The sequence below is a fragment of the Grampus griseus genome (genome assembly GCF_964374135.1).
Source record: "Grampus griseus genome assembly, chromosome: 8".
NCBI lineage: Eukaryota > Metazoa > Chordata > Mammalia > Artiodactyla > Delphinidae > Grampus > Grampus griseus.
In genome coordinates this window covers 75,675,170-75,703,113 of record NC_139002.1, presented here as the reverse complement: position 1 = coordinate 75,703,113, position 27,944 = coordinate 75,675,170, and the positions used below count along the sequence as shown (strand labels likewise).

General features: G+C 38.2%; 1 protein-coding gene across 3 annotated transcripts in view; it reads right to left on the bottom strand.

Moving 5' to 3' along the window:
* The window catches only part of NELL1 (neural EGFL like 1), an 853,170-nt gene that overhangs the window by 192,736 nt on the left and 632,490 nt on the right, over positions 1-27,944 (bottom strand). For all 3 annotated transcript variants that reach the window (XM_082659859.1, XM_082659860.1, XM_082659861.1), the window contains one exon: positions 19,150-19,245. In XM_082659859.1, coding sequence (XP_082515985.1) covers positions 19,150-19,245 — 96 coding nt within the window. The remainder of the gene's footprint in view (positions 1-19,149; positions 19,246-27,944) is intronic.

The window sequence follows — 27,944 nt, the reverse complement described above, 5'->3', positions numbered from 1 at the left end:
GCACTTAACCTTAGGTGATTTTCTTACATTTCCTAGGCTTGTTTTCTTGATTGCAATTTGGAGATGAGGATAATGTCTAATCCTGTAGATTGAGTGTGAGCATTAAAGGAGTTAACTTAATGTAAATTGCTTGGAACAATCTTGACACACGCAAGGTATTCAATAAGTGGTCGACATCTTGCCCCTGCATGTCTTTGCGTACATATGATTTCCATTCTGATAGTTATCACTATAATTTCATCTAGGCTGCTCTACTGTCCCCAGGCCTTGGTTGGTTTCCATTCTATTGACCATACTACTGAAACCAGACAAACTCTTCAACACCCAGACCTGAGAGGGTGCCCTACAGTGAACGGTACTACTGGGACAGCGTGTAAAATTACCCAACAATCTTCCCAACCTCACACCACATCAACACAAAGAGTCTATATCGAAAAGTTGAAATCATCGATTTTGTAGTCAGTTGCCTCTCAGTGGTTCCTCCCCATCATACACCTCTCATCATGTCTTGATCTTAACCTCATTAATCCATTCTAATATTTTTGTGAGATTCTACTCCACCTACCTTACTACTGATAGAGTGTAAATACATCTGAGTTTAGAGAGATTCTTATTTGTGTTTCTAATGTCAGCCATCTCCTGGTGACTAAATGTTTTGTGAATATTATGCACACAGCAAATATATTAAAAAGTACATGTTCTTTTTAAAATGAATGTATTTCTGGAGTCACAAAGCAAGGCTCTTGTCTAAATAACTTGTTCATCAGCCACAGGATTTCTTTCAGCTTTACTATTTTCTATTCAGCACGGACTGTCTGCAGTTTAACTCCTATTTTCTCATTGAACAAAGTGTATTCAATTTTAATTATCATTCCCAAATTTCATTTTGCTCTTCTGTGCCCAAAGCTATCAAAGCTTTTGACCCCCAGGTCTTCCTGTATTATTTCTTAGTTCGCCCTGGTATGTGTAACTCCACTAAGGACCATCTGCAGATTTAATTAACTTGAATCCTCCTTCTTCCGGATCATTAATGAAGTTGTTAAATAAGTCTGAGCCCAGTGCTTATCTCTATGGTATCTTGATGGTCCTTCAACCCCAATTATGTACTAAATTTCCCTTTGCCATTTCCTCTTACTTATTTTCCCTTGGTCATTTCCCAAGCCACTGAAAGGCCCACTTCCAAATCATTTGAAATTACATTTCAAATGAAATTTCATGTGAAATAGCTCTTGATTTTTTTTAAAACCTGACTTAACTATCCTTAGTGGAAAGGCAATTTATGGCCGCAATTTCCAAAACATCCTGCAAATTAAAAGAAATAACTCAAACATTTAACATCATAAATAATGCTCTATTGGTCTTTGAAATTAGTCAGATACTGTACTTCCAGATAGGGGAAATGTCTGTCTTTCCAGGAAGCCTCTTCTAATATATTTTTATATTATTATATTATATTATATCCCTTCCCCCAATCTTCTCTTTTCTGAAAGAAAAATATATTTTATATCCTCTAATTCTACATTCATTTATACTACTGTTATTGTATATACATTTTCATCCATGGTTTCTTGTGACTCTTCATTTATGAGTCAGAAACACTTTCAGAACTGAGGGGCTAAATTCCAATTCAAGATGCTGGATTAAATACTCACATCTACCTCTACTTTCTCCATGAAACACTAATAAAATAATATCAAAAACAAATTATGAAGGCCATAAACCCTCAAAAGGCAAAGGACATTGGAGAAGAGACATGGGTAACATAATTTTGGAAGCTGGAAAAGAGGTGGATGAGAGTTAACTCAGTCAGAAGACCTAAGGAAAATGACTCATAGCCTGCAGTGGGGAAGCCAGAAAGCAAGGTGATTTACACCACAGAACACAGGAAGTGGTGGCATCAGGTATCTCTGGCACTGCAGGGAATAGTGAGGCTAAAAGAGGAAAACTAATTGGAAACTAGATAAAGAAGCAGTTAGACTCCTCAGAGATGTTCCCTCACCTCAGCCAGACTCCTGGCCTTTCTCCTGCCCCGACAAAGACTGGAGTTTTCTTCTCAGCAGAGGGTACCACAGAAATTGGAAGACAGTTGAGAGCAAAGATACCATACTAAAAACGGGGGATTCAGTGGAAATACACATACTGAATTTTGAAACCCTTTGCCTTATCCATGCCACCTGGCTCTCAGAACGCTAGCAACCAAGTATAATTCTTCCAGAAATTGCATTGATCCCTTCCATTAGACTGGAAGAATCTTCTCTGAAAAATCTGAATAGCTCAAAAGAATAAACCTAAAATCATTTATATCAATATCACACATAGGTAAACTGAATTTTCAACCAACTTTTTAATGTCTCACTCACAAAAATAAGCAGATAGTCAAGGCTACTAGATGTTTGAGAAAATACAAAGATAAGAACAAACTAGAAGAAAAATAGTCAATTTATAAAAAACATATTATATTAAGTAATAAGAAAAAATTTTAAGAGTAATTCTTGCTATTATCTCTGAAAAGGTGAAAGAAGACACTACCTACAAGAACTGGAAACAACATAAAGAGAACACTCAGAAAACAGTAATAAAACAGGATAGTAGAAATAAATAACAATAAATTTGGAAGTTAAGTTTGAGAAAATATCTACACCTCCCAGAAAAAGAACAAAAAGTGAAATTAAAAAAGAGAAAGATAAAAAATGAGGCAGAAGTATTCAAATAATTAGACCAATCTAAAGGTCTGACACCCAAATGATAGGAGTTCCAGAAATAAATAACAATGAAAATTCAAGGGAATAAATCATCAAAGAACTTTTTTTTAAATCCCAAAAACAAACCCAGGAATTTCCAAATTCAAAGAATCTTGAAAGTTCCCAGTACACTGTTTTAATAATAGACCCTCACAAATGTACATTTTCATCAAATTTTATAACACTAAGGAATAAAGTTTTCCAGAATTTTCCAGTTGTCGTACAAATGATCAAGAATAGAATGGCAATGTACTTCTCAAAAGTTACACTAGAAAATATAATAATAGTTATTCCTGTAACATTCTAAAGAAAAATGCTTTTTAACCTGAATTTCTACATCCATCCAAACTATCAAATAAATGCAAAAGTAGAGTAGAAATGTTTTCAGACATGCAACATTTGAACAATTTATCTTCCATGCACACTTAGGAAGCTAATTAAATACCCGTCCTCTAAATAAGGATGTAATGCAAAAATGAAAAATAGACAGGAGTCAGAAAACAGGAGATCCAACGGAAATGAAATGATGTTGAAAGGTTATCCAAAAAATCCCAGCTGTGCTGTACACCTAACAAGCTTCCAGTGTAGAATGGAAGAGGTCAGAAGGCTCTGGAAAAGCTTTCCTCATTGAGTTAAAGTTGTAAAATATAAAATATATTTGAAGGCACTGGGATGATAGTATTGGGTTGGCCAAAGAGTTCATTCGAATTTTTCTGTAACATCTTACGGAATATCTTTTTGGCCAACCCAATATTATTTGAGGAATATCTGAGATTGAATGGATGTTGAGTGAATAAAAAACTGAGCAAATAAACAATAACAAAATGAGATAATAATTAAATCCAGGTAAAGCAAGCATTTGTACAATACAGGAGAAATAACCATAGCTAACTCTGCAGCGTGCGTTAAAATATCATAGAAATAAAAAGATAAAAATACTGACCTAATGAAACTAAAGAAGAAGGAAATAAGAAGTGTTTGTGTGCGGTGTGTATGTCGGCATGTCTGTGTGTGTTGTGAGTGCACTTTGAGTGAGAGGTTGAAAAGATATAATTCATCATCTTCCCTGGTGGTCAATAGATAATGCCTAAAACTGAGAAATCACGATATAATATTATGAATGTTTTATAATCAGAGATGTAGAAAAGAAAATGATTGACTCTGGAGAGGAGGAATGGAGTAGGATAGGAACAAGAAATTGCTGTGTTTTCATAGCTAATCATGTAGAATTATTTGCCTTTTAAAACTGGGCATTAGAAAAGAACAGGCAGTGCCTTAGAGAAAAGGGAAAAGGACCTGGCTAGATACTTCATAAAACAGTAAAAATCAAATGGACAGTAAGCATACATGTTCAACTATATTAGTCATCAAAGAAGTGCAGATTAAAACCAAGAATATAATACCACAACAGCAGTGTGGCTAAGATGAAAAAGATAGTAAATAAGTATTGATAAAACTGTGGTGCAATTAGAATTCTCATCTGTGTCTACTGGGAATATAAATAGGTAGAGCCCCTTTGAGAAGCTGTTTGTTTGGCAGTATCTATTAAAATTGAACCCGAGCATATTCCAGTAATTCCATTCCTAGATATACAGATATATGGAAATACTTGCATATGGTAACCCAAAGTCATATAAAAGGATTTCAGTCTGGCAAAATAAGCAAAAGTGGAAACAATTCAAAGGTCCAACAATGGAATGGATAAATACATTTGGCATATTCACAAGATGAAATACTATTCCACAATGAGAATTAAATAACTGCGACTATAAGCAACAGAACGGATAAACCTCACAAATCTATTGTTGCGCAAAAGAAGTCAGACACAGAAGAGGACTTACAATTTGACTCCATTTGTAATGACTTTCAAAAACAGGCAAAACTCTTCTACAGTGCTATAAGTCAGGGCAGTAGTTCCTCTTGGTGGGGTCTTGGAAGAGGACAGGAAGGGGTGCTTCTGGGATGCAGTTAAGGTTCTATTTTTCAGTCTTGTTCCTGATTTCAAAGATGTCTTCAGTTCTTAAAAATTCATCGAGTGATATACTTATCTTTTGTGTGCTTCTCTATCTACAGATTATATTTCAATAAATGTTTATTAAGTTTTTTGTGAGTTTTCCAGATCTCCTGCTTTTCCCTCTTCCTGCACTCTTAGGATTATTTCAAGTCTTGAGATCACCCTTAAACAAAAGGGGATGAATGTGACATTTACCAATCAAGGGTTTTATTAGATAACATCTCGGCTAATTATTGCAGAAAGTGAGGAGAGAAAGGGAGAGTGATTTAAATAAGTAATTACAGAACTTATTTTCCAGGAATACCTTCAATGATACAGACAGCTGGAACAACAGAAACTGCCCATTGCACTGTAGAAGCAAATGCTGATCTCCAACCTAACAGCTGTTCAAGCCTCAGTTCCCTCGCCCATAAAATGAGGATAATAATAGTATTTATCCTATAATCCATTTAAGTACTTGTAACAGTGCCTGGTACATAGTCACCTCAAAAATATTGACTACAGGTATTTAATAGACTGAAGAACAGGAAAATAGTTTCTGCTCAGATGCCCAGCACTTGAGTGCTAACTACTGCTAAATTATAAGCAAGATGGTTCACTTAACGAAAATGTATTTACATTAAAATAAGTTTTCCTTGAGAAAAAAACTGAGGGTGTTAGAGCAGGGAAAGATCTGCAGATATGTATATAACAGACTTCAGATCTCTCCAGAAACTTCCAAATTGTTGGTACACTGCTTACCTGCAAACATCTGTTCAGACATCTTGTCTCCTTCTGATTTTTAAAATGTCACTACTCTGAGGATGTGTTAAGTCATGCCCTAACATGTTCAGGGTTTTTTAAGAACAATATTTAGGCATTAATCTCTGTTGGAGTGGCATCAACATTGGGAGGTTCACATTGCCTTTATTCTACTTCAAGTTCAAAGTCTGGAATGGTGGAACTAAAAGACCCATATTAGAATACCAGCTCAAGGCTGACTAACTGGATGAACTTAGAAAAGCCATTTTAATCTCTATGAATATGTTTCTTTGTCTGTAAGATGGACATGAAGCTTACTTCACAATGCTTTATTGGGGTGTTCTAAAAACAAAGTATCTTTGAAAGAGTCTGTGACTATAAAGAGCTATATAAATATTGGCTACAATTGATAACACAGCTCTCAAATACAGAAATTATAAATGACAGTCTCTGCACTGTGATTCTTTACAATCTACCAGTTTATCATCATCTACTATTTACTAATTAGACTTTCTCCAGTTCCTGTGACTTGCACGCCTGAGAAGTTATATAACTTGGTCAATGCCACACGGTGAGTGGTTGAGGCAGTTCATCTCAAAAGGTTACGCTGTGCCCCACTGTCCTAATTCAGGAATGCCCTATGAGTAAAAGGCGTAACAATGGCATTCTTCTGGCACTTCCAAATTCAGCCTACATATTAATGAATTGGAGCTAAGAGACGTGAAGACTCCTGTAGGAGGGAGGCAGGTGGCATGACATAATAATGAACAGAAACTTAAAGAGCGTGGAATTTTAAATCACCACACAAGAATTCAAGTCCCAGCTGTCCCCCTTCTTAGCCTTGAGCAGTTTCTTTAATCTCTTAGCCTCAGTTTCCTCATCTGTAAAACCAGAATGATGATAATACATCCTCCATGGAATTGTTATGAGATGAAAAGAGAGATGATACAGTTCCTGGAAACATGCATTGGAGACTGTAAAGATCTATACCACATGAAATACTTCTATTACATTAGTCCCATTCTAAGGAAGAGGGTATCAACTGAAGTATAACGAGGAAAGTTAGTCTCTCAGACCATCACCACAGTGTCGATGGTATATAAAGGAATCACAGTGGCACGCTCAGAATTCAGAGTTTAACTGAGAAAAACAACACACAAGAGATGAGCTCTGACAATTGTTAAAGGTAATCAGCCTTGCCTTTTGGAGAAGGGCAGCAAAGGACAGTGTTTAAAACCCAGAGCTTTGAAGCACAAAGAACTGTTCAAATTACATCTGACACTTCCTAGCCCTATAATCGTGGTCATATTACTTTACAGTTCTTAATCCCAATTTACTCGATAAATGACGATAATCATCAATGATTCACAATTTCTTGCATGTATACTAAATGCCAGGCACTATTCTAAGAGCGGGGCTATAGCGGCAAACACCGACAACAATCTCTGCCATCGTGGTGGTCAACTTTCCCGTGGGAGAAGAAAGAATAAGCAAGATAGATTAATGATATATTCAGTGTCATAAATGGTGATGAGTGCAAAGAGAAAAAAGAAAGAAATCAGAGAATGGAGGTGATATTGATTGGGGCAAAATTTAGGGTTGCAATTTTAATAAAGTGGTAGGAAAGGCCTCACTGAGACTGACAGTTGAGTAGAGACCTGAAGGAGGTAAAGAAATGAGCCACCGAGATATATGGAGAAAGAACATTCCAGAAAGAAAAAACACCAGGTGCAAAGAGCCTGAGATATGCTTATATGCTTGAAAAATGGCAAGTGGGAACAGTACAGAATTATATAATGAAATTAGACAAGCAATACAGGTTTGGAGGGTGCTAATCAGTGCCAGACTTCTGGGTTATAGTATAGTGTGTTAAATAACATACTATAATATATGTCAAGCACTCAGCACAAGTTCTAGCCTCAATTAAGGTCCAGCCTAAGCATTAAATAATAGCTATGCAGGTTAAACAGTGCGTTCATCATTCTGACTAAAATCTTAGAGATTGGAGAAGTATAACTACTGCAAGAGACACTGAGAAAAATATGTAGAGAAAAAAATGTAAGCATGTCTAAAATGCTAATCCATGGAGTTAGTGGGGAATGCGTAAGTGACCATGGTATTTCCACATAACTGGAGACCAAGTAGCTGGAAAAGTTAAAGCTTGCTATTGGGTATTTGAGATCATTTATTGAAAGAAGAGCGCCATAATAACTTGCTGACAGTAAATCAAAAAGGGCTTAAAAGTGCAGTTCGCAGTTCTTTGACTTTTCTAATCAAGTGGTCCAATCCAAACAGGACTACGTGCCAATTTAAGAACCAGGCAGGGGCCATATCTGGGCAGGCTTACCTGGGTCAGGGGTATGTTAAGACAGGCTGGGGCTTGTCTATGGGAGGAAGGAAGGACTTGCTTCTCCTCCTGAAATGAACCATCTAGTTTATGTCTATTAATGTTTTCTTCATAGATGCTAATGCTTCTTTCATCCAGAAACATGTTATACAGATCCCATATGATCTAATTTATATTCTTTGTCATTAACACCTTGAAGTGGGAAGAATAGGACCAGGAAAGGGATGGAAGAAAAGTGGTTAGGACATAGGCCATTTTGGTTTGGAGACACTATGGGTTAATAGTTGCTGAATCAAGTTAATGTTTTATAGGGTTTTTTTGCGTGGGGCAAGAGAAGTTAAACATATATGCTGGCTATGCTACAGGGATGGGTGGTAGGAAGAAAGGGGAGAGAAAATTAGTAAACATGCTATTAAATGTAATCCATTTTATGAAAGGGAAAACCAAGTTGATACAGAGCACACAGGAAGGGACTTACCGTTAACTAGGAAGTCTGAAAAATATTTTTGAAGAAAAGCTTAAGTTAAAATCTAAGTAAGGTAACAAGGGAAGATGGGGGCTGGATACGGTGGGAGGAAGAAGGAAGGTGAGGAAAGAGAAGCAAAGAGTTCCAGGTAGAGCAAATACCCTGGGTGGAGACCTGCAGTAAGAAGATCATTGCTTCGGCTGTATAGCACAGGGAGATCAGCTCAGTGCTTTGTGACCACCTAGAGGGGTGAGATAGGGAGGGTGGGAGGGAGGGAGACGCAAGAGGGAAGAGATATGGAGATATATGTATAGCTGATTCACTTTGTTATAAAGCAGAAACGAACACAACATTGTAAACCAATTATACTCCAATAAAGATGTTAAAAAAAAAAAAAGAAAAGAAGATCATTGCTTTGAGAAAACGTAAAAAAGTTCAGTTTGGGAAAAATTCAAGTTATTGATTGTAACTTGAAATGGGGAAGGGACTCAGAGAGAGTCCAGGTTGGAGGGCACTCTAAGGGCACTGGAAACCATTTCAGGTTTTTTAGCAGGAAAATGATTTGATTGCATTTGCATTTTATAGGGATTATGTTGGCTGCAATTCAGCAGAAAGAACCGTTTTTTGTGTGAGGAAAGAGCAGGACTTGGGACCTGGAGAAATGCCTTTTGCTATCATTCCAAGCAAAACCCAAATGACAGTGGTTTAGACTAGGCAGTAGGATGGAGAAAAAATAGATTGTGGTGACTGATCGAATGGGAATGTGAGGGAGAAGAAAACATCAAGGATAACTCTGATTACATATGATCTAAAAATACCAGGGATGAAAGTGTGTGATTGACAACAATAATTTTCTCATTCTTCCCAAGATATGTCATGATGACAGTATCATGGCTTTGGAGACTAACACAAAAACTTAAAGAGATTCTTATTAAAGAATCTATTTATTCAACAAATGTTTTGGGCAGCTGCTATGTGCCAGGTGTTGCCCTGGTCCTTGGAAACACAGTGACAATAAGATAAAACAACTCTTGCCCTCATGGAGTTTATATTCTGGCTGGGCAGTTGGACCAGACAAAACAACATTATCATATCAGAGAGTGATACGGGCTCTGATGACCATAAAAGAGTGACAAGCAGGAAGAGATATGTTATTTTAGTTAGGGGTGAAGGTCTTCCTGAGGAGGTAACACTTGAGCAGAAACCTAAATGACATGAGGGAGCTGACCATGAAAATATCTGGGGGAAGAACATTCCAAGCAACCAAACAGTAAGGAAAACATGACTGGAAAACAAGGTATTCAAGTGAGGGGGAGCACAGTGAACAGTGAGGACAGAGAAGGAATAGGGAGTGGGGCTCAGAGCATGAAGAGTCTTGACCACTGTAACGACTTTGACTTTTATTGAGTGAAAATGGAGAGCCATGGAGGGTTTGGAGCAGAGCAGTGTCTCCATCTCACCTATTTTTTAGCAATGTCCCCTTGACTACCATGCTAAGAAGAGATGATAGCTGTACAACAGTGGATAGAGATGAGTTAGGAAGCTTTGGCCATAACCTAGATTAAAGATGATGATGTCATGCACAGGAGTGGTAGTGGTGGAGATTATACAATGTTTGGGTTCCAAATATATCTTAAAGGCAGAGCAAGGATTTGGATGTGCTGTGCAAAAGAAGGAAGTCAAAGACAATTTCAAGGTCTTGATCCAGAGAATGGGAAAGGGTAGATTTCATCATCAACTGGAATGGGGAAGACGGTGGGAGGAATATTTTGAGAGGGAGCAGATCATGAGGATTCTAGATAATTAGAGACCCTCAATAACCAATCTTTTCCATTATAGGCACACCTTGTTATATTGTGCTTTGCTTTATTGTGCTTGGAAGACATTGTGTTCTTTACAAATTGAGGGTTTGTGGCAACCTTGTGTCAAGCAAGTCTAGCGGGACCTTTCTTCCAACAGCATTTGCTCACTTCCTGTCTCTGTGTCACATTTTGGTAATTCTCACAATATTTCAAACTGTTTCATTACTGTTACATTTGTTACAGTGATCTGCGATCAGTGATTTTTTTTCCTTTAATTTTTTTTTTAATTGAAGTATAGTTGATTTATAATGTGCTAATGCAGTGATTTTTGATGTTACTACTACAACTCACTGAAGGCTCAGATGATAGCATTTTTGAGTAATAAGTATTTTTTAATTAAGGTACGTACAGTGTTTTATTGAGACATAATCCTACTGCATACTTAAAAGACTACAGTATAGTGTAAACATAACTTCTATACGCAAAAAACCAAAAAATTTGTGTGACTTGCTTTATCGTGATTATCACTTCATTGCAGTGTTCGGGAACTGAACCTGCAGTATCTCCGAGGTACGCTTGTATTTTAATTAATATCAGATATTGGCGATCAACATGTAAGCCTGTATGTGTGTTACAGGCAGAGAGAACATTACAGGCAAAAGCTCCGAGATTTGAAAAAATAAGGTGCATTTCAGTGACCAGAGTAGTTTAGAATGGGCTGGGATTTAAGATGTATGTGGAGGAGAAGGAGGAGATAAAGCTGGAGAGGTAGGCAGAGGTCCAATCAGGGAGGTCATTAGATATCACGCTATGGAAGATGGACTTTATGTTGTAAGCACTGAGGAGGTACTGAAAGGTTTTCTTAGCAAGATTAATAAAATAATCTTCCAGAATCTCCCCTTATGGACTCAATCTTCTTGGCTAAAATTGTTGCCTCCCACAGATAACTTCAAGGTCTCTATTAAACTGGAGAATGCCTTAAAACCACATTAGCCCACCAAGCCTGAAACTTCTTATCTTTTCAACCATCACCAAAATGAATGCATAGATATTGCTATTTGATTCATCATATTTTGGACCCAAGCGAACATCTTCGGGCAACTTACCTTTTCTAATCAGTGGATCCTATTAGGAGAGAGTGATGCAAATTGCAAGAGTTTACATTCTTTTTCGGCCAAGCTATTGGCTTCAATTAGGCTTTTTCCACATGATCTACAGTGCATTAAATATACTTGGATCGAAAGAATTCTTGGATACTAGTTACCAGGGAACATTTGTAATTTCTGGGCTCCAGTCGGTCCTATTTTTACAGAAGCCTGGATTTCCTTTCTGTTCAGCCATTGTGCTTCAAGTTACAAGGGTGTTTGTATTTCCCAGGGCAGAGGATTAAAAATGAGCCTATGAACCAAACTCCTGACTTTCACAGTTCAATAGTACGAGCTTGCCTGGGCGGGGGAGGAAGAACCGTTTGTCATCTAAATAGTCAGGAATTATTTTCTGCATTACTAACTAGACTAGGTAATCCCTAATAGCTTTCATGTATTTGATGAGGAATGCCAATCCATTAAAAAGATTGGTGCCCTTTACTTTGCTTCTGGAAAGTGTGCTGAGAAAGCTACTGGAAATACACAAAATTTCTATACTATACTATTCTTATTAATGGCATTCTTATTAATGGCCTTTCTCTCCTCCATCCCCAGTATAATACATTTTTACTTTGGTGTCTTTTAAATTAGATTTCAACTGGAGCCATTACAACTTGTGATCTATAAAATGAAAAGACTGGACCATGTGAAATTTAGAGTCCTTGTGTATGCTCATTTATTCATTTACCAAATATTTGTTGAATTCAAACATAATAGGATATTAAAACTGGACTTTTCCTATGTTAGAGTTCTGATACATAATAATGCTATGTTTCAAAGCTGTATGCTAGACTACCTTTACAATACTTTCAAAAATCAGCAATGCCTCCATTAACCATTAACCATCTTCTTACATTTACCATTAACCACCTTCCGGCTCTGTAAACAAAGACCTAGAAATTTAGCAAGGGATGGTGATGAGGCCAAAAGTGAGAACTTGGTTAGAGAGAGAGATTTGGCATGCTTCCAGTTCCAGGTCACCCTTTCTTTTCTTTTTGCAGGAAAGAGGGGGAAGAACATCCTCTCTCAACTCATCCCAGGGTGACAGTCTTCAAGCATATCTAGAAATGTCCCCTGGATGGTTAGGGACAAAGCAAATTATATTTGACTTGTACCCTAAGAGCCTAAAAGTTAATGCCTGGGTCTGGCACTGCCTCGGTCACATAGCAGAGGAAAAAAAAAAAAGACCACATTAAGAGAGGGCTGCGCTTGGACTGAAGGAGGGGAAAAGTGTCTGCTTTATTGGAATCCTACAGAAGAGCATCAGAGCGTCACCCTAATCTTATGTTAATCTTGCAGAGCAAAGGAGCCACAACAGAGAAGTGGCCTTTCACAAGCTCAGAGCTACAGAAGATCAAAGGATCGTCATGTCAAGGGAACTTCGTTTGGAAGTAATTCGTGATCAAAGGCCCTTACCAAAACAACTCACCAAGGAAGAACCAGCAACTGCGCATCGCTCGTCCAGAGGGCCTCAACACTAGAAACCCACTGTACTGGTTACGTGAGACCTTATCCTCTTTCCCACGAGATTATCTCACCCAGGATAAGATTCCTGACACCTATGAATTTTAAAATACGATACTGAAAGAGGAAAAGAGAAAGTGTCCACATCTCCTCAGTGCAGACTTCTCAGACTGCGGCAGGGACTCTACCAAATGCCTTAAACAGACTATTTCATATAACCTTACAATAATAATATGCAATAAGTAATACTGATATCCCTTTTTTAGTGGCGAACTGAAGCTTAGAAACATTATGTATATCTGATCTAATCTCATCGATTCTGGTAAATAGTGGAACCCAACCGAGACTGACCTAGAATGACGTCAGAGGGTGTGTTCTTACTCCTATTTTGTTTATTCTCTTCTCACCTTAGGTGCAACAAAGATGTTGAAAGGAATATATAAATCAATGCCCATCATCAAGTAGGAGAGTACGGTTTATTACCCACAGAAGAATGTAAGGTATTTAGCCTTGCATGTAATCTGTTAGACTTAATTGCCCTTGAACACAGGTAATACGAGCTAGAGGCAACAGGTTATTGGAAAGTGTGTAAAATTTGGATTCAGTCATGCATGGGTTAGAACCACAACTCCACTACTGACTGGCTGAGTAACACTTATACACATCCTCATATATGTTCCCTAGGGTGGGACTAGTTGCCTCACAAGAAATAACAAATGCAAAAGGTTGGGACTCATAATCCATGGGTAGTAGGCGGAAGTTTCACTTCACAGAGGCTACGTAATTCATGTCAGATCGAGTAGCAGAACACAGGCCTCTGTCCTTCCGTCTAGAAGTCTTTACACTATCCCAGGCTGCATCTTTATAGTCCAAATCGCTGTTTGTGAACAGAAGGCATAGCTCCCTACAATTATATTGAGATGACTTGAAAACTTGCTCTGTACCAAGGAGATGAGAATGAAAAATGTTTTCAGGTATTTTTCCAGATGTCTGAAACCTGGCAAAATGGTGAGCCTGGCAGGACCATGGACAGGGTTTTGAAATTGCTCCAAAGAGGTCTGAGAGTTCAGTGACAACTCCATTTTGGAGCCACTGAGAAGCGTGTCACATCTTTAGTTCCATTTCTCCATCACGGCTGAAAAAAATAAAGTTGAGCGGGTGGAATTGAGAAGAGGAGGGGAACGAGATACTATAGGTTCAGCAGCTGAACCCAAGGCTGAGCTGCTTTAAACATGAATGATCTCAGTGCTGGTGGGTTTGGGCTCCTCCCATTCTCCGGCGCAATGCCTATCCTCTGCCATTCTCTATTTCTGGAAAGAACCAGTGCAAGGAATAGTTCCTCAAACAAATTTATACTCATCTGACTTCAATGAAATTTTTAAGAGGATCTGCATCTCTCCTTTTTTGGTGGGTTCAACTGGATGGGCAACTCAGAGAAAACTCAACTCCTAGTACTTCCCTTTTGTATGATGCCACAAAAATCCTGCTTACTCTTTCCTGGGCACCTGTTAGCTACACAACAATAGCAGCAACATTAATAACAGAAGCTGCTATTTACTGAGCATGCGCCATGTGTCAGACAGCCTGAGAACGCTCGTGCTAAGAAAAGTTAAATAACTCTCCTAACTGCTGTGAATTTGCACTAATTCTCCTCCCAAATGCCCTCCCCAGAGTCCTGTTATACCTGGCAAGGAAATATCCTCTTCTCCACTTAGATAATGGAGCTACTATCCACCCTTGTAAAGACTCGTACAAAAATTTTCTCCATGACAGAGGTGAGCAGAGCAGTAGCAAATAGAACACTGGTAGAGCTCCATCAAAATTGGGGCAAGATTTAAAATTTGGAAAAATAGACAAGTTCTTTCTTCTGACCATTCTTTTTACTTGGTGGATGGACAATATACTCAGGGTAAACTACTACCCTCTGCCTATATATCTACAACGTCTTGAAGCACAGGGAAAAAAAGAGAATAAATTATCCTGCAAAAAGTCGTTTCCCTTTAGGAAAGGTTAAAAGGCCCCCAGTCATTGAGAAAAATGAAGTTCTTTTCATGAATTTTAAATTCTCTTTATGTTAAGCTTTTAAAAAATCATTTCTTATTACAAATATAATTTATATTTATTGTAGAAAAATTAGAAATTTCGGATAAGCAAAATAGAAAAAAATAACTAGAAATTATACTGTGAATGCACAATACTGTTCAACTTTTTTGCTATTTATTGATTACCCAGAAATAGAAACAGACTCACAGGTACAGAGAACAAACTAGTGGTTCCCCAAGGGGAGAGGGCTGGGGGAGGGGCAAGATAGGTGAAGGGGGTTTAGAGGTACAAACCACTAGATATAAAATAAATAAGTTACAAAAACATAACGTACAACACAGGGAATATAGTCAATATTTTATAATAACTTTGTATGGAGTATAGTCTATAAATATGTCAAACTACTAGGTTGCACACCTGAAGCTAATATAATATTGTTAAGTCAACTATACTTTAGCAAAAAAAAGAATTTTCTAATTACAATAAACCCAAAGTACTTCTAGAACTCCTGAAGAGATGCTTTAAAAATGATTTTCTGTCTCCTAAAAAATGCTTATATTTATATTTAGAAATATAAATATTTATATAAATATTTTATATTTTAATATTAGACATATAGATATATAAATTTTTAAAAGCCTGCTTAAAATGCTGCAAATATCCTACAGTGCACAGGACAGCCCTCTGCAATGAAGAATTATCTGTCCAAAATGTCAATAGTGTCAAGGTTAAGAAACCCTTCATTAGACAAGCTTGCTACCTTATATTTAATCTCTACTTGTTGCTTGCAAATTTGCTTAATGCTAAGTAGAAAACATTCACTTCTTAGAGGATGATCCTGTGCTATTTTATGGTAAGTAACATACCTCTGGATTTAGTGTAACTCTTTGATTTTATATTTGAAAAGTCTCTAGGACGAATCGTATTGTTTCATTTTGTTTTGTATTTGGCTCCTTTACGTCAGTGTGGCATGATATCCTTTTAGCTCTCTAGGATTACAAAGAGATGTCACTGGCGGACCTTTTCTATCCTAAGAGTAACACAACTACTCTTCTTACTGGCTCTTCACTCATCTCTCTCTTTACACATCTCCATGTTAGATGTGAAACCAAATCAAAGCTAAGGGCACAGAGAAGGAACAAAGGGTAAGAGAAGAGCCAACGTAATACGTCGTCCAGAAACCAAGGGAGGTAAAATGTTTGCTTATCTTGAGTGGGGTTATGAAAAGTGTACATTTACTAAAATCTTATCAATATAAAATAAATGCAGAGTTGTTCATCTCTGTGTTACACATCAAACGTGAGTGGAATTTTCAACTTCATTATGTTTCAGATAGGCATTTTCTTTTTCAGTGATTTAGCTGAATATACTTGAATTCTGAAAGGCTATCACAAGCAATGAATAAAACCAGTAACGGGGGACGGGGGGCGGGGGGCGGGGGCAAAGGAAACATTTTTAAAACTAAATGTAAGTGGATTCTATATAGCTCAAATGGGACCATTTAATTAGCCCTAAAATTAAAACAAACCAAATATGACATTTAATGTAACCATGCCATTAGACATTCACAATGCATTTGTATTTCCCCTTTGCACCTTGTGTCTCAAGGTATGTAGCATCACTATTCAATGTCAAGTGGAATTATTTAATGTTTATTGCTGACAGTGAGCACCACAAAATAATTCTGACAAGATATGGAACAGGTTTTTAGTATTTGTCCTATAATTCACCTAGATCCCTTGCACACAAGTGATTGGAAAAACATGTACTTTACGCTATCCATAAAAAAATCTCATAGAACTAGAATATTGGCCAATATTAAATGGAATCGTTTTGCTACAAATGGAGGACAACATCACATACAGAGAAACCTTATTTTATTCTTTTTTTTTTTTTTTTACCTTATAGCAACTGTATAAGTTTTCAAGAGTAAGTAATTCTCAATCTCAACTTTAATATTTATCTAGGAACCAATAACCTGCCAATGTCTGTCTTACTTTTGCCTCTGGTCTTGATTTTCTCCTTTATCTCGCTTTTTCCTGTTCCACGTTATGGACCAGAATGTAAGCACCGATTCAATCAGCCACTTATTGAGCAGAGCAAAGGAGAGAGGTCAAATCAGCAAGCCATCAGAAACCGTAACTGATTCTTCCTGGGCTGCCACCGACTCAGGCCCTGGTCTAAGATCAATGCTCTCCTCCAATGCTTTATGATGCAAAAAGAATAAGAACTTTACAGTAGATACTCTGGTTAAATATCACTATGACAATATAAAAATGACTGGTTTATAACAAGCAACCCGAGGTGCTTGGTGAAAGTGCAGGCTCATGGACCCTCCCCCAGATATTCTGATTCACCAGGAGCCCAGATTTTACAGGAAGTTCATCATTATCCCTTTGAAACACATGCAAGGGTTTAAAATGTAGTTTGTGGAATACAAGTTGAGTTTTATTCTCAGTTCTAATACGGGCTCTGTAGCATTGCTTAAGTTACTTAATCTACCCAAGCTTTAGTCTGCCATCTATAAAATGAGCGTAATAATATCTATCTCTTTTGTTTGTTCTTAATATTAAAATGATCATTTAAAAGGTCTCATGCATAATTAGTACATGATAAATGGTATATCATTAGGAATATCAGAATCCCTCACCATCAGCATTACCATCATCACCATTCTGTCTCCATTAATTCCTGTATTCTAATTTTAGGGAAACATAGCAGTTTTGGAGGAAATACTGAGAAACCTTTAGATTTTTTTTTTTCACTTTAGAAAACCGAATTAAAATCAAATGCACTGCAATATGGTTATGTGTGCTAAGTGACTTTGCTTTTGACAAGAATCCTTCAGTTCCATGTGATAATTCTCTCATGCTGCTCGGAGGCGGAACTTGGCTCTATATGTCTTTTTTTTAAAGACAAACCAAGTAATTATTATTTAACAAATGTGACCTGATTTGTTGATAATATCACAAAATATGGAAACAATGATGCTCATTGTTGATTTCCTTGTTGAATAATTTATGTAGTTAAATTCTGACATGTTCTTAAAAGGATCAGGCTGCCTTATAAATACACAGGCAGTGCAATGTAATATGTCAAACGAGTTGGGGTATAATAAACAGGCTCATTTAAAAAATTTATTATTTAGGGCTTCCCTGGTGGCGCAGTGGTTGAGAGTCCGCCTGCCGATACAGGGGACACGGGTTCGTGCCCCGGTCCGGGAGGATCCCACATGCCGCGGAGCGGCTGGGCCCGTGAGCCATGGCCGCTGAGCCTGCACGTCCGGAGCCTGTGCTCCGCAACGGGAGAGGCCACAGCGGTGAGAGGCCCACGTACCGCAAAAAAAAAAAAAAATTATTATTTAAATTCAGAAACCTTTAACATGAAGGCAAGGAAGCAAGAGCTTTGCTTAGATCTTTGGCATTAGATGAAAACATACTCCCCCTCATCTAATAATAGGGATAAGGACTATAGCACCATATTGCCATCATGCTATTGCTCTACTATGAGAAGTGTCCAGTGTGACATTCCAGACTCAGAAACACATAACACAGTGATTTTAACCTAATGAAGCTCATGGGAAAATACAATGAAATACTCAATTTCACATGGCATAAACCTCTTGTTTGCACTGATACATACACTGCCACTTTGGCACCGAATGTCAATTTCATTTACACACAGGTAGGAGGACTTCTCCAATTAATAAAAGAGCTAGATTTCACCAAATAGTGCCCAGTGTAAACACTACATTTACTGCAGATAGAAAGCTGTACATAACGGAATCTTACCAATACTAATTGGCTTATATTATCAGGTCCATGAATGATAATGTTCCTAGTAAACCAATATTATAATAAAATCCCAAGCACACCAATAAACCTGCTGCTGGGGTTATTTAATGTGCTTTTACACAAGGAGCATGTGGTTCTCATTTAGATTCCGTGGGTGCCGCAGATTGCTAGAACTCCAGTGGTTGCCTGTGACGCTACCCAATAGAGGATTAAGTGGAGCTGGTCAGTTTGTCAGCCTTTATCTCTAATTAGCACTAAAAATGCACACTGCAAACGGAGGCAGAGAAAAGACTCGACCTTGCTAAATTAGACACGCTGGAGGGAGGGCAAATGAAGCTCTATTTTCAGAAGGAGGATGCCTATTACACAGTCATCAAAAGGTACCCAACTTTAGGAGAGCCACATCCACCATCAAGACATAATGTATTAAGTCAACCCACAGTACTATAGCTCCAGAGGAAGAGCCTCCATTCTCTCTGAAGCCTAGTCTCTCTCTCTCTCTCTCTCTCCCCCCAACCCCAACACACACACACACACACACACACACACACACACACACACACACACAGAGACACACACCAGATGAGGTTACCTTTCTCGCAGCGGCTTCCTGTGAATCCAGGAGGACAGACACATTTGTTAGGAGCCACACATGTTCCACCATATCTGCAGCCCTCTTCACAGAATGCTGTCACAAAAAGATAAGGGATTTCTCTTAGATAGAATGGCAGTAAGGAAATTCATGGTAAATAGCATGGGCATTGAAACAATTCTTTCATTGTTGCACAGGGAATACATATCTATGTTGACATATTTAAAAGTCACGGTATACAAAAAGAAATAAATGAAATAATACCTATTTCACTGGTTTACATCAGATCAATTGAAATAATGGATATAAAGTATTTGGTGCTAAATGGTAGCTGGTATGAAGAGCTCTTACAGTTGCTATTAGCATGATTATTGATATATTTGAAATCAAAGAATCATTTGAGGAGCTAGAAAGGACAGGGTTAGGATAAAGGCAAAGGCATTTAAAATACTCTTTTGTAGATACTCTTTCTTACTAAGCATTTTTATTACAATAAAAATATTTTTACATTTTTTTGAAGATTTTCGGTAGTCAAAACAATTTTGAAGGACATAATAAATTTAACTAAGTGCTTACTTTTGAATATTTAAGATGTTTCCAACATTTCTATAATAAAAACAATGCCTTGTCCTTATAGACAAAATGTTTAACACATCTCAAATTATTCCTTCAGGGAAAGTGCCTCCATGTACAAATCCTATTTCAAGGGGTATAGACTTGATAAAGCTTTTTGACAAACATCGCAAAGTCATCCTAAGGCCATCTCCGCACTACCCTGCTAGCCTTAGATTAGTTCCCCTTATTACACCCTAGCAGAGCATATTTCCATGCCCCTTTCCTTAGCAGTTTTAAATATAAATGTTCATTTATGCATAATTGATTACCATCTCCTCTTCCATCCACTGGACTACAAGACCTATCATGGCAAGTACTGTGATTATTTTTGCTCCCCGTGGCACCATAGTCTCAGAATCTGAGGCCACAGTAGATGCTCAAAAAATATTTGCTGAATGAATTAGTCTGTATTCTGCAGGTTGTTCTGACAGGAAAACACTTGTTCTCACAACTGTGCAAGAGTTCCATCTGAATAAGTTATTGTCAAACCCTGCTGGATAACCAATAATTTTGTGTTCTTAACCTGCAAAATTTCTCATTAATGAAGATGACTGCAACTTGTTAACACGGGATTTCTTTTATTCACATGAGAGCTCGGTGAGCAAATGTTTTGATTTTTAATTGCAGTTGGAAAATGTCACCCTGGAAAAATGTCATGGTTATGTTTTGGCACTATCACATAAATAATATGGGTCTAACTTTAAAAAGCTCCATTATGTCTTTAGATAGCTGAATGCTAGTTCAAGTAAATAGAACTTCTCACAATATTGTCATTTTCCACATCATTTGATGTCCCTTGGATGATTTAACATTCTGTAGTTTAGCAATTAATTGTGAGGTCCTCTGTTTCTGCCAGAAGATATATAGTGTGTATCTTGGTATTCGAATACCATTTCCTATTTCCAGCATCTCAGTACCCTGAGACTAAGAAAAAAAAGCTTTAGACAATATCTACCTTGGTATGTTCATCAGAAACCAAATGCATATAAATATATGTATACAAATGTATATGAAACCTCTTGTCCCCCAAATCACACATTGTGGGCTCTGGTGACAAACATTTCAAGTTAGGTTTTTAGAGTAGAGCTCTGCATTGAAGTTAACAACAGAACAAGAAAAATTTTTTGCAAGCTAAGAATGACAGATGCAAATCTGGTAAAGAAAAGTTTCAAGTGGCACCCAAAGAAGGCAGGGGCTTGGAAGCAGGAAGCTCAGTCTGGGTTTCTCTGTGGCACAAACAGCACTTGATCCAGATCTGTGTACACACATGTGCCCGCGTGCGCGCACACACACACATCAGCAGACATGGTTAGGAGACTTGGTGTTGTTTTATAATACACGTGTGCTCTTGATTTACTCACCTCTTAAACAGAAATGATAACAGATTTTGTGAAGAAAGCATGTTTGTGATGTTCTAAGAATGTGCAGATAGAATAAATAGGATGCCATAAGGATAAAATGAGTCAATATTTGTAAGGGACTTAAAATAGTGTTTGGCACATAGTGTTAAGTATTTCGTAAATAAAATTAATTGGTTATGACTGTGAAACTTGTACAAATTGTCTAATACGCAGACAACATAAACCCATCCTATAAGGTGTTCAGCTTCACCAAGATGGGTTTAAGGCAACGCTTGTTCTTTTTTTTTTTTTTTTGCGGTACGCGGGCCTCTCACTGTTGTGGCCTCTCCTGTTGCGGAGCACAGGCTCCGGACGCACAGGCTCAGCGGCCATGGCTCACGGGCCCAGCTGCTCCGCGGCATGTGGGATCTTCCCGGACCGGGGCACGAACCCGCATCCCCTGCATCGTTAGGCGGACCCTCAACCACTGCGCCACCAGGGAAGCCCACAACCCTTGTTCTTTGTGCTTGATTTAGTTTCTCAAAAGAGTAGTAGTAGCCCTTATCATCAAATATCAGATAGGTGTTACTGTTTCCAAATAAAAATGGTGAAATGGGGACTCAGAAATCAAGTGCCCTCTGTAAGCTGCACAGATGATAAGCAGCAGAGCCAATTCAAACAAAGACTTGTTTGGCTTCAAAGTCTTACCTCCTCTTTATAAGATACAGTGCAGATTCCCCTGCAATCTGGTATTCACATAGGCAGGTTTATTCCCTTTTTGAATAGTCTCATAAGGGCTAAGGGCACTGACTACAAATTGGAAGAAAACAATATCTCCCAAATTTCACACACTGCATTGAAGAAGGGGTGTAGGGAGTTGTGCAACTTCATGCACCTATTACTTAAACTCCATTTCTGTCCATTTTAAGTCACATTTCACCCAATTGCACATACTGCTTCTATTGGAACTTATCTGGAATAAAGAAATTCACTGCCTACTTGAACCTTAGGTAATATGCCAAAAATTTCAAAAAAAACACAAAAGCAAATTAAAAAGGAGCATGTCATCCAAAACTTAAGCTACTCTGGAGAAATCAAGATCAGTGCGAGTTTTCTTTGAAACCTCATAAAACATCAAAACACACTATTGGATCCTAGTCTAAAAATTGTGCACACATTATTTATATCTGGATAGGCCCTTCTGGATCAACTATGAACCTAGCATTTCTTCTGGTACTCACAGGACCTATAATTTGCACGACATGACTTAGTTGATGGCATAAACAGAACAAGAAGCCAGGTCACCTTCTATACCTCTTTCTAGCTTATGAGAAGACAGGATGGTAGAAACCACATGGTCCAAATCCTTGCTCTGTATTTATTAGCTGTGTGACCTAAGCAAATAATTTCACTCCTCTGGACCTCAGTTTTCTCAAGAGCAAAGCAATAATGATAATAATGAAAACACCATGCTGTGCAGGTTAAATTAAACTACCAACGTAAACCACCCAGCACAGGGCACTGCAAGTGGAATAAGCTTAAAACTGGATGTGACTGTCTTAACTTACCACCAGGCCTTTGCTTTTCCAAATACCAGTACTATAACGCACCAGTTCCTCATCTAGATTCTGGAGATGCAGCGGTGAAAGATCCCTATGCTATGGTACTTATTCTTTAGTAAGGGCTAATTGTCCCTCCTTCGTTGACTTGGTGACCCCAGCAGTATCATGTGGTTTGCCATGGGACTTGGAATCATAGCTCTTTTGCAAACTCAGAAGAACTCAGGCACCATGGGTGTGTCACTCCTTTGTCGACCACTTTCTAGATTCCAAAGTATGGCTTGTAGACCGCAGATATTCAATGAGATTACAAACTTGAATCCATCATTATAATGGCATTTGTTATTAACTGCTACCCTGGGGTAGATATTGGATCAGATCAACTCTAAAATGGTATGATTCTATTTTTGAAAGGACTCTTCCTGCTGCGCAATAAAATAAATTAAAAAATTCAAAACTGAGGGAGTTTATCCAAAGAAAGACTACTTTTATATTTAAAAAATTCTTAGCATGTGAAACAAAACTTGGACTTTAAGGGGAACAGAATGAGAAACTGGGTTTGCGGACGCCAGGTTTGTGGATGCCTAGTATTATCACCATGTGCTCAATTTGACAAAAATAGTTTTACACTAATAAAAAAAGTAATAGCCCTCCAAGTTCTAAACACTTGGTATGATACTCTTAAAGTATAACTGGCCTATATTTAGTTTCTAGGGACACCCTGTATTCTGAAAAAATAAGGAAACATATCAACACCATCTGGTAGAAGTAAACCCTTTTCCCTCCCTCCTGGTTTCCTTGAGAAAGCATTTTCCTTAAGCGCATTTCTGCCCTCTCTTTGCCAGCTTTGCTCATTCTGTCCCTGGGGAGGTAGAGAGATTTATTGTATTGGTAAATTTGGAAACAATATATATCAGGATGATGTCCCTTGGGTGGGAGAAACAGGAGAATGGGCTGAGAAAAACTATCATTAGGAGTGAGTAATATTTACATTTCTAGTTTTATTTTGGATGGTGAGTTAGTAGGTGTGAATTTCATTATTAAAAATAACTATCAAGATATCAAAATAAATAAAAGCTGGCCACCATGGACCAATGGTTACAAGGTGTCATAAACCAAAGATTATAATTAATTTGACTATATGCACCTAAATTCCAAAGGGGGGAGAAAATATTTAACATCTGGTCACGCTCAGTAAAACTCCATGCCTACCTCGCTTCTCTCTTGGGAGTGAGATGCCTTCAAATGGTATCAATTTTCCTTACTTCCCTGATGATGCCTTTCTCCCTGGGATTCAGTGGGTAAGCTGGTCTTATTCTGTGTTTATTCTTAGCAAACCAGCTTGACTTACAGACTTAAACTCGTGTTCTCCAATCCAGCCTTGTCAATAATAAAGGTGAGATCACCCCCCTCCACCATGTCTGCTTTGTGGTTTATTCCTCACCTTGTTCAGAACATAATAGAACATAGATAATGTGCTGAGTGCTGAGAAGTCTAAAAGGAGACATGAAAATTGCCTCCATGCCCAAGAAGCTCACGATCGAGTAGCAGAGAATGGCACATATAAAACCAAGCACATTCAAATGTGATCTGTGCCCCTGTAGCAGTACAAATAAAGTACTGAGAGAACGTGGAGAAGAACGTGATTAACTGTGCCTGGTGCACCTGGGCAAAGCTTTGCAACAGAGCTGGCATTTGAGCTGGGCCTGGAAGAAGGAGTGGGATTTTTGCCAGGTGGAGAAGCACAGGAAAAGACAGTTCAGGTCATGGTTTTGTCCTGCAGAAAGGTAACAAATAAATGAAGAAAATGAACAGGTGCTGATAGCTCACATCAAGGTTAGAGATTGAACATTAGAACAGAACACAGTAAGCCATGTGGGGAAGCAGGGGCGTTTTACAATCTGTGAGCCATCCTCCCCATCATGCCATCTCTCATCCCCTTTCCAGATTTGTTACCTACCTTAAGGTACAATAGTGTCTTGCCTGGGTATCTGCATATAGACTTTTCCATTTTTCTATCCATTATTCTAGTTGGTTTAAAACAGTGCTTTGCTGATCTTTTTTATTACACTAAATAGTTCGCAATAAGTTTTACATCAGAAACCCCATACGTACACACACAGACAACCAGAAATATAAAATGTACTCTTAGTACATGTAATGCGTTCTGGTATTTTCTATCATATTGCCTTGCATTATACTGTACTGTACTGCCTTCCATGTATGGTATTGTATTATATTCTGTTGTACGTAATTTATAAATGCAGCTATGAATCAACGACTTGCTTTCCCAACCCACTAAAACTGCGGTTTAAACCATGTACTTGTTTCATACATTCTTGGTGATAGCCACATTTTTCTAGTCCATAGCATTTTGTGATAGGATGTGGGCATAGAGTCACTTTTAGATTAACCTTGAAATCTTCACATTGAGATGTTGGTTTTAGCTCTAGAAAGACTGAAAAGATAAGAAAATGTCTACAAGTGTTATTTTCTATGGATGTAGTTACAACTGAGATCATATGGCCTGCAAAGCTGAAATATTTGCTCACTAGGCTTTTATAGAAAATCTGTTACAGAAGGTGAACTAGACAGGAGTGGCATAGCTTGAAGGGAGAGACAATGCATCCTTCTGCATTTGGGGGGTGCTATATATATGTTTCTATAACTGGACTATGAGATTCTTAAGGGCCATGGTCATGTTTATTGCAACTCTGCCTTCCTCTATATCATCCTGAACTCTGGTGAAACTGAACCCATATTTCTTGGTAGAGTAATTTAATTATATAGAGAAAATAAAGTTTGAGAAGACAGTCTTGTGTACAAACTAACTATATCGTGAAATTTGAGATAAACATTTGACCAAGTCAGATCATTCCAGCTTTACAAATTTATCAGTCATCTACTGTGTGCTTGACACCAGATACTCTAAACAGATATGATCCCTGTTTTCCAGGATCTGGGATTCTAACACAAGGATTCTCCCTGAGGGCAATATCCCCCCCAAGGGGATATCTGGAAATGTCTGGAGACATTTTTAGTTGTTACAGCTGGAGGAATGCTACTGGTGGGTAGAAATCAGGGATACTGCTGAACATCCTACGTGCACAGGGCAGCCTCACAACAAAGAATCGTCCAGCTCAAAATGTCAGTATGATGAAAGTTGAGAGAAGGCAGTCCCTTAATTTAGTAATTAATAAACACTTATTGAGTACCCTCTGTGCCAAGGATTATTCTGAGAACCAGGGCTCAGACAGACAGATAAAAACATGTCAACATATGGGTTTATATTCTAGCGGGAAGATACAGAATAACAAAATAAACATGTCAGTGAGATGGCAAATTAGATGATGACAAGTGTTATGGTCAAAAATAGAGCAGACCAGGGGGATATGAGGTACGCCAGCGGGGAAGGTTGTAATTGAACAGGGTAACCACGGAAGGCACTAAGACAATGGCATTTGAGAAAAGACCCAAAGAGGAGAAAGAGTGAGCCATGCAGTTATCAGGCAGAAGAGTGCTCCAAGCAGAGGATACCACAAGTGCAAAGGCCCTAAGGAGCAGATTGCTAGGATCGCATAATGCTTTACAGATCCTAGCAATACACAAAACCAAAAGGAGGCAGAAAGAAGGAAAGGGTTGTTTCTGCCTGGAAGGTCAAGAATGGCTCCAAAGAAGAGCTGCTGCCTCAGCTGAATCAGAAAAATAAATAATAAACCATCAGGCAGCTTGGGGCCAAGGGTGTTAAAGTCAGGAGGAAGGAACAGTGTCTGCAAAGGTAGAGAGGCATGGAGCACAACTGAGTGGAACTAAAAGAGGCTTCAGCTGCCTGGAAGAGGGGCTGTGAGGAACGAGCAGTGGGGGGGATTAGCTGGGATGTCATGAACGCAGGATGTGTGCTACTTCACAGACAGGCCACTTCTGCTCTGCCTGTCTCACCAGATACCCACTGGTCTTATGAAGGATTTAGGACTGCCAATATTATCTTATTTTTCCCCAACTCACTTTCATTCAGAACAAGAGTGGTCTCTTTCTTAGGGAGGCAGAATCAAAATATTGAATATGAATTCATTTTTATGATTTTAAAATCTCTGAAATGTAGAACTGGAAGAATCATCTAAAAGGGAGAACAACTCAACAGGAAATTACTAAGAACTTGGGAATGAGGGATATTCAGCCTCTGGGGGGTGCCCCTGGGGGGTGGGGTCAATCACTGACACATCACCCAAACAACCGGGGTGCCTCGGTAAGTCTTTCAGGACCACCTATGGCTCAGTGAGCGGTTAAGAGCATGACTCTGGAAAGAGAGACCTAGGTTCCAGTCATGGTTCCAGCCCTTATTAGCTGGTTGATTTCTTTTCCTAGCTTTACTGAGATATAATTGACATACAACATTGTGTAAGTTTAAAGTGTACAACATGCTGGTGTGATACATTTATATATTGCAAAATGATTACCATTGTGATTATTTTTGGAAAGTTCCTTCATCTCCTTGAGCATCAAACTTCTTTCTAACTTTCTTTCTAATTTTTATTTTTTTATTGAAGTATAGTTGATTTACAATGTTGTGATAGTTTCAGGTGTAAAATGATTCAGTTATATACATATATATGTATATACATATATATACATTCTTTTTCACATTCTTTCCCCTTACAGGTCATTACAAAATATTGAATGTAGTTCTCTGTGCTACACAGTAGGTCCTTGCTGCTTATCTATTTTACATATAGTAATGTGTATATGTTAATCCCAAACCCTTAATTTATCCCTCCCCCCCCATTTCCCCTTTGGTAACATAAATTTGTTCTCTATGTCTGTAAGTCTACTTTTGCTTTGTATTTAAAGAAAAAAAAAGATACAAATGAACTTACATTCATACTCCTTACCTGTATAACTAGGTCACTAAGAGAACCTACATCATACTGATACTACCGGGCTTAAGTAAGATAGTGCAGGTAAAGTACTTGACATAATGCCCTGACATCGTAAGCACTCGGTAAATGTTAGTTCTTTTTAAATCTGTCAATCTCTTTCTCTCCAGGTTAATTAATATAGTACAGCATTTTCTTTCAAATATCAAAACTCTTCACAGCCTACCTTCCCTAACCGGTACACAAATCGATGGCAGAGTTTGAGAGCTTGTTGAGCACTGGAATCAGTAACAAAGAAAATGATGAACGGGATTAAGACAAAAACCCAAGAAGAGGAACAGAATGAGAGATGGTGTTCAAATTTCCAAAAGCAAAATTCAGGAAGTTAGTTTGGGACTCCCTACAAT